The 11,748-nt window shown below is 38.3% G+C and overlaps 1 protein-coding gene across 1 annotated transcript; it reads left to right on the forward strand.

The window, feature by feature from the left end:
• Positions 1–1,152: 1,152 nt before the first annotated feature.
• On the forward strand, positions 1,153–5,084 carry LOC138631952 (serotriflin-like). Its single transcript, XM_069717163.1, has 8 exons — positions 1,153–1,239; positions 1,366–1,369; positions 1,477–1,577; positions 1,830–1,920; positions 2,833–2,975; positions 3,144–3,238; positions 3,733–3,815; positions 4,957–5,084. The coding sequence occupies exons 1-8, from the start codon at positions 1,153–1,155 to the stop codon at positions 5,082–5,084; spliced, it is 732 nt and encodes a 243-aa protein (XP_069573264.1).
• Positions 5,085–11,748: the final 6,664 nt, after the last annotated feature.

An 11,748-nucleotide genomic window follows, 5' to 3' on the forward strand; every position in this document is an offset into this window, starting at 1 on the left:
CCTTATTCTGGCTTTAATCTGGCCTCGTACCTCCATCTATGGAACTTCCTCAAATTTGTCACAATTGTTCACTTTCACTCAAGAATGAACTAATTCAATTTTCTAGGTCAGAGGTCAAAGGTCAAATACACTGTAACCTCATATCCATCCCATTTGTCAGTCTTTTTCTCGTGATTGCAATATCTCTGGGTCACCTTGAGGTAATTTTTTTCAAATTTGGCACAAATGTTCACTTGCAATTAAGGATGAACTGAAAAGATTTTGGGAGTCAAAGGTCAAAGGTTGGGGTTACTCTGACCTCACATCTGTCCCATTCTTGTGAATGCAATATCTCATAGTTGCCTTGAGGGAATTTCTTAAAAATTTAGCACAAATGTTAACACAGGGATGCACTGATTAGATTTTGGTGTTCACACTGCTTCCTCACATCCATTCCTTTCTCGTGACCATGATGCCATAACCTTAGAAACAGAAGGGGAGATTGTGACCACATTTCACTTTTGGTTGGATACTGAATTGGTGACATGAATCTTGGGTATCCATCGTGATTGTTGAGATATTCTGTGATGTTGAGTTGAATATGTGTGTGAAGAATCCACGATTTAGAATTTGTAGCTTCTTTGCTGCAACATTTATATTTTAAGCATTTTGTACCGTCATTGCAACAACTTTGTGTTTTATCAGATTCAGCTTTATTGGCCAAATTCCTTCAAAGTCTTCACTACATATGATGAGAGTCTGAATAGACACGGATGTTAACTGCAACTTAACTGGTTGGCGGAGGCAGACATCGGCGCTGCAGTCATTTTATATTTGATGTTATCAAGGTTGATTTAGATATAACGTTCTCTTTGATATTGAACACCTTCCCTTTATAATGTTGCCAAAGAAGGCGGAAGAGAAAGTACAGTATGCCCCTTTATCACAAATTTACATGTGAACACATATCCATAATTTCCCATAGAGATATATATATATATGTATCACCAAGGACATTTCACAGGTGGTACATTATCTGCAGTTTGTTTGTTTTCTGGAAACTGGGATGCCCTTGAATTTGTGTGTTTAGTTATCATGAGTGTGCATAGTCTTGTGTATATAAATCACACATGTGGCTCTTAGAGGTTGACAGTTCTGGATTCAACCAAGACCATGTACACTTTTTCTCTTCTGTGCGCCCTGGGCCTTGTTGCTGCCCTTCAGGTGCCTGGCACCTTTGCAGATGTGGAGCCCCTGGATGTAAGCTAAATTAATTGTCTTCTCTGAATTATATAGACATCTATAGACAACTGTTCATTTTAAGCTTTATTGTGTAATAAATTAACCATCATTTTCTTCTCTCATCTCTGAAAATCATACCTGAAGGAGGGTGAGTGTTTTCCCCCAGAAATCTTCACTAAGATTCTGTATATTCATTCGCTCAGTCATACTCAGCTGTTTGTTTGTGGTGGTTTTGCTTTAATTGTGTTCATTTAGGGACCACCCTGACCTCTTCCTCAGAGGAGAGGGAGATTGTGGACAAGCATAATGCCCTGAGGAGGGGTGTTCAGCCTACAGCCAGCAACATGCTAAAAATGGTAAAACTTTGTTATACAAGGCTTTAATATAATGTAATAATTTCTAAAGCATAGTGTGCTTCACCGGACATCACTAAAAATACTTTATTCTGAACATGATTTTTCAGTTGATCGAGCTGATTAGCGCTTGCAGCATAAAAATTAAATGATTTTCCAGACATGCACACAGCACCTGAATATCAATCGGTGTATATGCTGTGATCGTGTGCTGATTTATTGGCCGTTCTGCCTTCTGCCTTCTGCTCCCCACAGAGCTGGAACAGAGAGGCTGCAGCCAACGCTCAGAGATGGGCCAGAACCTGCTCCATGAACCACAGCCCCGACAGCCAGAGAGAGATCAGCAGTGAGTTCCTATAACACCTCTTTTTTGTTGTTTTTAATATGGCTCACAAAAAGTGCGATACACTGTCCTTCCACATTCACACAGAAAGCATGTGTAGCTTTCTTTTTTTTTTTTTTTTTTTTTTTTTAAATATGTTTGACTGATATGGACTTTTAACTTACTATTTTATGCCATGAATCCATATTTTTCGCATAATTTATTCTTTTCGAGCAATAAGAGAGTAAAACCATCTGAAATATCATTTTAAATCACCCTGTGACAGTAACTTCTGCACGAGTCCAGGCTAATGAAATGATGTAGAGTTGGCAGCTCTTTAAAGTAATATATCTACAGTTTCTGGTAGACGGAAAACTTAGGGAAATTTTAATAATATTAATACTTTACTTGGCTGTTTTTACTCTATGATTTTTTTGTAGCAGTTTATTGTGTGATTTCATGTTATACTTTCAACAATTTGGTGCATTTGTTTTCTGGTATTTTTTTGTATTGTTGATTTGTTGATCTGACTGAATAAGTATTATAATGTATATGACTTTAAAAAAGTTTTTAAAAGTTTTCTGTAGTCAGGGAGAATCATCCGTCAAATTGAAGTTAGGCGACACAACCTGAAATAATCTCTTTCCAACGAAAAACTATATGCAATCTGAGTTGTTGGCGATATAAATAAAAGAGATATATAGAGGAGCTATAAATAGAAGTTCCACTGATTTGACCCTCTTAAAGCAGAAATATGTCCTCAGAAGTGAGTCACAGGGTTCACCTAAATTTCCTGGATTTGACAAGGATGCTGTGCAGTGGAGACTCTGGACTTCCTTTGATGTGTAATCATGAATTGAGGACACATTCATTTCGGAGTTTAAGAAGCCTGACAGAGACTGGAGCATCTCTCACTCTCCTCCTTTTCACCTCCAGCCAGCGGCTGTGGGGAGAATCTGTACATGTCCAGCTACAAGGACTCCTGGACCAATGCAATCCAGGCCTGGTACGACGAGGTGAAGGACTGGCGCTATGGAGTGGGATCCGTCAACGGAGGAGTGGTTGGACACTTCACACAGGTGCAGTTATATTCACAGTTTGCAATTTGCAAATTAGTCAGCATCTGCAGTATTTACAACAACAAAAAAATAATTAAAAAGGATTCATTACCAAATACTGAATGCGAGTATTGACTGTGGAGCTATCCAATGATGTCCTCCTGATTTTGTATTTTGTCTCTTGCACAGGTTGTTTGGTACAGATCTAACCAGCTTGGCTGTGCCGTGGCCTACTGTCCCAACTCTCGCTACAAGTACTTCTACGTCTGCCACTACTGCCCACCGTAAGCATTTTATAATGTCGTCTTTTTTTGGATGGAAATTAAGTTCTTCCCACTTTAAATGAGTGCATGTGATTGTTTATGTGTTCTTTAAGATAAATGGACCACCATACACATACATCCAAAGAATATAAGGAATAAGGTTTCCAGTTTTCATGCACATTTGCTTTACTGATATTTTCTGTCATAATCATGTGTACATTTCAGAGCATGATGGGCTACTCAGAGGGCTATTCTAACACAAATAGTGTTGAAATTATCATCAGAAGCACTTTGCGATTGACCTGCAATTGAGATGAATTACAAAGTGGATGCAATGAAAGCGCTGTAACCCATGTAATGAGGAGAAATGTGAAAATTACGTCTTTACACCTCATTGAATGGTCAATAAATAGTAATTCAGATATGTTTTGCCATCACGGAGGATATTCGTGACATGTTTGGGCTGATATCTTTGCTGTTATGTTGAATATTTGATGGTCTGGCCTACATTACAGCGGAAACTACCAGTACGAGCGCCCCTACAAGTCAGGACCCGCCTGCGCTGACTGCCCCAACGCTTGCGACAACAAACTGTGCAGTAAGTGATAAATACTGTCGTATTCCCGCACCTGTTGTCAATGTATGTGATAGATTAGAGTCGGCCTCTACAGAATACACATTTATTATTCAGTAAACATACTGCAAGCAGAGCCGACGTGAAATTAGTTCATTAGCATTTCATCTACAGTAATTGAGCTTCTGAAATGAGACATTATTTACATTGTTTTAAACAAAAAAGTAAATGCAACAGGTGAGCAGGCAGGACCTTAATACCAACAAAGCAATGAATACATTTCATATCAAATGGCATCAAATCAAGTCAAACAAACAATAGAGTGAAGCCAACAAAGTTTGGAGGAAAAAAAAACTAAAAGTCTTAACAAGACAAACTAATGAGTCAAATTACTTTTGGAAACTTGCTGATCTATAAATAGATTTTTTTTTTTTTTTTTTTTATAGCTGGAAGAGCATTCATCTTCCTACTGTCTTCTTCCTGCCTTCCTTACTGTTTTTTTCTTGCTCGTTTTCATAACTAGTAAGTAAGGAAAGCTTTTTCTGGCTCTGCCAACTGAGATTGCACTGAGCCAAAGAGATCGTTTCTGCCCCAGAACACCTTTGAGAAGTATTCAGAGTACAAAAATAAAATCTCAAGCAAGCTCTATGGAGATATGTTTAGCTTTTTTTCATTTTGGAAATTGTGCAAAAATTATAATGCAGAGGAGGTATGTACTTTTCCTTTTTTTAAATGTAGGGGAGTAGACTTGTTAGAGGAGTGCAGGGAAATGTCTTTTACTATTACACATTATGGATATTACTGTATGTTTTATCCAGGTCATCCCTTATGAGATTTATTGTTATTGTTATAGCAGATAGTTACATCAAATAGATAATAAATCTGCTTGTAGGAGGACATGTATCTGGACATTATGTTTCTGTCTGTAATATTTAGCAGCTCAAGGTCAGAGAGCGGCTGTATTTCACCATTTGAGTATATTTGTTCTAAACATGCAGTTTATGGTGTAAACATACTGTCTTGAGGGGTGAGGAGGGATCCAGAAGAATATGTAAATTATGTGACGAGGACTCTGCTTTTTAATAAAATGAAGAATAAGATCCAGCCCCCCTCCCCAGTAATTTTCCTTTAGTTGCTTATGTGTCCTTTTCTGTTTGCCTCTTAGCCAACCCCTGTCCCTACACTGATAAGTACAGTAATTGTCCTGAGCTGAAGCAGCAGTGGGGCTGCAGCCACGGGGACGTGGCCTCCTGGTGTCCCGCCTCCTGCAAGTGCACCAATCAGATCAACTAAATGCCACACGTCAACATGTGTTTAAATAAAGACACACTAAAACTCATGTTTGTGTTGTGCATCCTCAACTTACTCACCTATAACCACAACATAAAAGATGTCCCCTCTTTGTGCTGTTGGGAGGTAAATAAGTCTGTTTTGTAAAACTTGAGGCTGTTTGATCTGTTCAGTAATAAGCGGAGATTAAAGAGGAAATTTATTTTGGCTCTCTGACTTTAACCCCGCCTGCAGCGCCGGGTGAACTTTGACTGCATGTGAGGTGTGAACTCAGAGCGGAAGGAGAAAAGACCTGACAGGATGGATTTGGCAAATGTGGGGAGGAAGAGTAATAAAATACTTCCCAAAGCTGAGCCAAGAAACATCCACAATTTGAGACCACACCTGCAGGCACTGGTTCAAAAAATTAACCACCAATGATAATTTCTTACTATCCTTTATTACTGTATATTCAAGATTTAAGCAGTTTGAATCCTGACCCTGTGCTATATTTTGTATTGTGCATTAATATACTTACTGAAGTACTGCAGTACTGTAGTACTTTTAACTCCACTACCTTTATCTGGAATTAATAGTTGTATACTTGTCGTATACTTTACTTTTTCTTTCTAAAATATGTCACATCGTTCAGCTCTTTTTAGGAAACCTAAAATTTAGTTTTGCTTTCTTATAAAAAGTGAAAAATGATGTCCTATTTTTTTCTAGTTTCACCATACAGACACAAACATTCTCAGTTATTGACCGTGCTTTCACATAATATAATGTAATGTAATGTAATATAATATATGCCACATATACCCAGTGACATCTATATTTGTTACACGTGGCATAAAACAAATTTTATTATGCTTACAAGGTGTTTATTCAGTTGTTTTTGCATTTGAGCTCACAGTTGGTGACTGTACTGACCTGCATCATATTCAGAAGTGTTTTTATTAATCTGCCCACTTCAATGAATCAGGAGGACCAAACATCAGAAACACCGCTCAATCTAATGTCATTCAGAAAAGCATGAATCGGCACTCCATGACCAGTAGGACGTCCCCTTTTCTTTCAAAAAATACTTTTACTTCATCTGCTCATTTGAAAAAAAAAAAAAAAAAAAGATGCTCCTACTTCCCCACATCTAAAAAAGCGTGCCTCTCCACAGGGGTCAACCACATGTTGTGGCTGCACAGCAGGCTCCTGGTTCAAATAAGGCTGTGTTTGTGTGAGTTAGGCTCATTCTGTCTCCATTCAAGAAGCACAGATGGATCTACAGGCTCGTCTGGTTGGAATTCACCCTGACAGGATCTTTTTTTTTTTTTTTTAACGCTGTACAAAAGCCTGCCTTGAGTTGCCACCCTGCACTCAGAGGTTATTTTCATTTTGCTTCATAAAATAATGTCCTCTGACTTCAGCATTACATTTCCTATTGCCACATTGTCGTACGCACTCCTATTGTATTGAAATTAGCTCCTTTTCCATGTGATAACAAACATCTTCCAATTCAAAATAAACACTTTGGATGAATTTCTGTAACCTTGTCCGCATGCCAAAAAAAAATCTTTTCTCTTCATCATCTATCATAACATGAAGGACCTCAAACAAATGTAACAGCCTCTTGTTTCTGCTTGTCCCCACGAGGTTAACTAGCAGACAGATGAAAGAAGTACCTGAGGTGACCGGACAGGGGAGTTGGAAGGAGTGTTATTCCCTCAGCAGAGGGTAGATAAGGGGATGAGGTTTTCCTCAGCCAATGGGTACGGCAATAGCAGAGGTCTTCTGGTTTGGCCAAGCTTGATAAGCTAGTCTTGCCATCCTGTGGGGCTTATCAAGTGCAGCAGCGAGCCTCAACAGTTGGTCCCAGGGCCAGAAAATGTTTACGACTTTGGCGTCAGTTTGTCTTCCACAACTGTAGATTGCGTAATATCGGAAAAATTCAATGTTATGCACGTGTTAAAGCTGCTGCAGATTCAATACAAATAAACAATGTGACCTGGTGACTCCTGAAAAAATTGGCTCATTCTGTGTCGTACTTCATCTAAATTAAGATCGTGTTATGTTAGCACAGCTTACTATAGCCCCAACAGACAGCCCTCTGCATTTCTAGTGACAGAAAAAAAATCAACAAGTAGACTTGATATTTATTTTAATGAAACAGTGTTATAAAAGGAGACACTATTGGGAAAAAAAGAAAAGACAAAGAGACAACAGGAGAAAAAAGGAGAAATATAATCTAGCAGAAGCTCAAAAAAGACATTTTCATAGGCAGGAAAACACAGACAGATCAGTTACATCAGACTGTCCAGACTAAAGACTGTTCATTTAGTCTGCGCTGTTATCTCGCCGCATCACAGTCCCTTCAGATTAGAAACAGGAAGCCCCCCCCAAAAAAGAGCTCAGTCCATTTGAAACTCACCAAAGATCTCAGGGCTCACTGCTGCAAGATGCATTTGATTTACTTTGTTCAACAGACTTGAAAATCAAGATGAAATACTGACTTAAAGAAATCCTCAAAAGTAATAGAGGCAGGCCTAAGAGCATGATTTGTGACATCACAAATAGTTTGGAAGCTGATCCTCGTCCGATTCAATTTACACAAGTACGATGTGGAAATTTAAAGCCTCCAGTGCACACACAGAAAACGGACTTTTGAAATCAATTAAATTTGTATATTCATAGATTCTTGAACTTTAATGAGGGAGAAGGAGTACATGTCGTTTAATCTAGTCACATATCTATCATTGTTCCAAGACAAACTCTTTACATAATATATTGTTTGCCACAATCTTTCTTTAAACTTCGGAAATAATGACTTTTAAAACATATGTAATCCAGGGTTTTGCAGAGCGGTCCAATATTGATGTGGTTGGACTGAAACAGATGTCAGTAGTTTACAGCTCCCTGAGACCCGTTCAGTCAGGAGGCGAGGAAGAACATCTCAGCCATTTTTGGTTGATCCGGTTTGTGTTGTTTTGTGTTGATAATGGCAGTCAGCTCTCTGATGAATGTTTTAGTTTACATCCATGTAACATCAATATTCTTGTGCCTTCAGATTAGCGACAGATATCCTGCTATCGACTAAATTGTTCTGAGAACATCCTGCAACTCATTTTACGAACACCTGACTGACTGAAACGTTCAGGCTAGAACCGTTTTCCCCTCTGAAGCATGAAGTATAACAGTTGGTCCTGGATCAAGGCTGTCGCCTCACATCCGCTCCAGGCTGCACTGAAGTATCACCTGTGGGCAGTGAGCTGCTGCAACAGGAACAGTCAGAAAGGCTTCTGATGGAAGCAGAGCGCCGTAGCTGTGCAGCTTCCTTCCTCTTACTGAGTGCTTTTAGATGCAGCACAACAAAGCTTGCTAATGTCTTCCTTAACTCGCCTATTAAGCTTTCAACACACAAACAAGAGAACATTTGAACCAAAGCTCACTGAAAACAGATCTCCTCTGTCACCTGCCGAAGCTCCGACAGATCACTTTCATCGATAAAGACTCGAAGAAAGCCGGACTGTTGCCATGGCAATCACTATATTTCTAATCTGTATGTGATAGCTGGTGCTATAGTAACCACATGCTTCCCTATATTGTCCTGAGAAGCTCATCACCTATGGACCGGGTACTCAGTATGGGGCCTTTGTGTGCCCACTGCTTCCTAAAGCGCCTGTTAGTGTGCCTGTGGTTATTGTTTCATGAGCGAGTTCAACTAGTGGCAAAAGACGGAGGTCTCCCAGCACACCCGGCGAAATAAAACAGACCTGGCTCACGTCAGCCATTAGCAGACGGGTGTTGTTCTTTCTCCAAGCCGCTGCCTGATCGATAGCTTTTCTCACTCAAATGTACACTAAACAAACATTTAGAGAAATGTCCCAAGTGGCAGCAGCAGCACAGGAAATGGTTAGAGGGGGTGTGTCCCAAACACAATGTACAGCAAAACATGCCTTCATACAATTGTAAAGTAAAATGAAATCAAGAGTGAGAAGAAACTCAAGAATGAATTTGCAGTTTTGACAGGCGTGTGCAGTCTGCTGCTTTTAGGATTACAAAGCACAACTTTCGATAAAAAAAGATACCTTTACTATGGCTTCATAGTTGGCATTTAATGACTTTATTTATTATTATAAATATCATTCAGTTTCATTGAATTATTTGAATTGTTTAAAGCAATTATTAAGCTTACAAATTGTGTGGTTGCACAATATGTCCCAAACAAATCCTTGTTGAGTTGATTGGCAATAGTTTTCCTTTATACTGATCATTCCACTGCTTTCTTTTTATTTATTTCTCTTATTAGGTGTTTATTTCCTTTTATGTTTTTATTTATATTTTTCTCTCAATTTTTATTTGTGTGATTAACTTGTATTCTGGCATTGACGTGCCACTATTACTGTACGTCCTTGTAGAAAATCTTTCGTGTTTGTAAAATGTAAACTATAGGAATATACATTTTTGTTAATGCAACAAAAAAAATGATATTATGAAAAAAAAAGGTTTGGGTGGAAAATTAATTTGGTTGGAGTTGATCCTATTTATTGTCATTACACAACTTAGAAATACATTAATAGATGTTTTAAAAGATCTTCATAAAAGTAAGTCCACGCACTAAAAATAAAATAAAGCTTTAGTACATTATTTATTGACTTAATACAACCTCCTTTATGAAGATATGAGCTTTATTAGGAAGTGGTACCATAAAACTGGTTTTTGTTTAGTGCAAAATTAGAAGTGCTAAAAAAATTTTTTTTTTTTTTTTTAAATAGGCAGATCAAGTGAAGATAAAAATGTCCAAACAAGGTCTTCATAAAGATAAACAGCAAATACCAGACTTGGCTGGAGTTACATTCTCCAAACACACCATGAAACCTCTGACAGTCCAGGATGACGTTAAACTGCTCACGGTGGTATTTCATGTTTGCAAACAGGAAAACGTTCTGTTTGAAAGTCCTGACTAATCACATTTAGTTCTTTTCTGGCCAACTGCAGCTGTATATGATACAAACCTATAGTGAACAGTATGTGCTATAAATTGACTTATACTACCATTTAATGTTTGTTTATAGTTGCGTTGTGTACATTTTATGTTGATCATATTATTCATTGTTATAAACACAAATAATTTTTTTTTGTTAATGTCGATAAATCTCATTAAACGACCAATACTAAAAAACAAATCAGTCCATCTTTAAGCTAAGTAAGTTAAAATAGGACCCAAATATAAATCTTAAAACCGCTGAGTGCTGAAGTTTTTATCTAATGTTACTCAAACACGAGTGAATACTGCATTTTCTGGGGTTTATTTCCAGCTGCAGATTCGTACATGTTAGGTTCTCTGCTGAGCACAGCAGCAAGACAGTGTATGTGGGGTAAACCCAAAATAACCCACATGAGGGAATGTATCGTCCAGTGTGTCTCACTGATGTGTTGTTTTTGATAGTATTTAAATCACAATGGAGCTCGTGTCCACAGAGAAGTAATATCAGGCTGAGATTACACGATACCTCTGAGTAAAATCAACTGATTGGACAACGTGAAAAATATGGAAAATAAATGACACATCAAATCTATTTTTCTGCGTCAAGTCACTTCAGACAACATGTCCGTGTATCACTATATACTCTGGCAAAATGTAAGATTGGACCTCAACAAGACTGCATGCGTGTCATTTTGATGAAGCCATCACGAGTCTATACGAGCTTTAAAAACGTGTCATTAAACGCTGACATCATTAGATTTCTGAACAGGAACCTTTTATTCTCAATCATCCACAGAGCTACTTCTGTCCCTTCAAACGCCGTGTCATCTTTCATATATCCTGAAACATATTTCTGTATGAAATTACTGAAAATTGATATGTGGGAAAAAATGCATGAAACATTTATCTGTCCTGGCGCATTATTCCACAGGGGAGAGCTACCGCCCTGACAAATATTGTATGAGAGCAGTGCATTATTTTCTCCGCAGCGCTTTTCTCACTGCCGTTCCCTCGGTACATTTTTCCCACTCTTTGGCCTTAATAATAAATAAGCCCCACGGTTCTTTACATCTGCTTATCGCTGCTGCCACAGTAATCTGCCACAGACGTTTGCCGGGACTGACATTTACACAGAAGACGGGGAGAACATTCCTCCCTCTCATCCTGGTAAATCTGTTTGCCATTAGCCGGTGTCAGACATATGCAAAGACCAAATCCATACGCTTCACTTAGGAATGGTTTGGTCATGCAAGGGTCAATCACTCGCGGTTCATTATTTCAGAGGGCAGCAGATACTTTCCGGGTACAGCAGTTATGTGACGTGAGAGAAAATAGCTTCAAAGGTCAAGTCTTCCTTGAACGAAGTTCAGGACTGGTTTGCTGCTATTTGTAAATCCATCCAAAGTTTTTAGTCACTACAAGAGAGTTCAAACTAGCAATAGACTTATAAGTAATATATATATAAATCTGTCTCTAACGGCTTTGTCCAAACAATATCTTAATAATAAGGTCAAAGATCATTCGCTTACGAGACATCCGAAACGGTATATTATTATCTATACGATCACTAGCGATCGCTTTACTTTTACACCAAACTGTGGGTTGTAACAATTTGCTAACAATCCTTTTTAAATGGGTTTATGACTTAATATTAGTTACATGCGAAAGATTGAGTGAGAAATATCTGATTAAACTAACCTAACCAACAGT

Source organism: Brachyistius frenatus, unplaced genomic scaffold (genome assembly GCF_029030835.1).
Source record: "Brachyistius frenatus isolate BFR_SWC_R1_liver_20210118 unplaced genomic scaffold, ASM2903083v1 Contig_169, whole genome shotgun sequence".
Classification (NCBI taxonomy): Eukaryota; Metazoa; Chordata; class Actinopteri; family Embiotocidae; genus Brachyistius; species Brachyistius frenatus.

Excerpts from the sequence above, each read along its gene's own strand:
- LOC138631952 (XM_069717163.1), top strand. The coding sequence starts at position 1,153 with ATGTACACTTTTTCTCTTCTGTGCGCCCTGGGCCTTGTTGCTGCCCTT. Across the intron at positions 2,976-3,143 it reads TGGTTGGACACTTCACACAG|GTTGTTTGGTACAGATCTAA; the intron begins GTGCAGTTATAT and ends TCTCTTGCACAG. Across the intron at positions 3,239-3,732 it reads GTCTGCCACTACTGCCCACC|CGGAAACTACCAGTACGAGC; the intron begins GTAAGCATTTTA and ends CCTACATTACAG.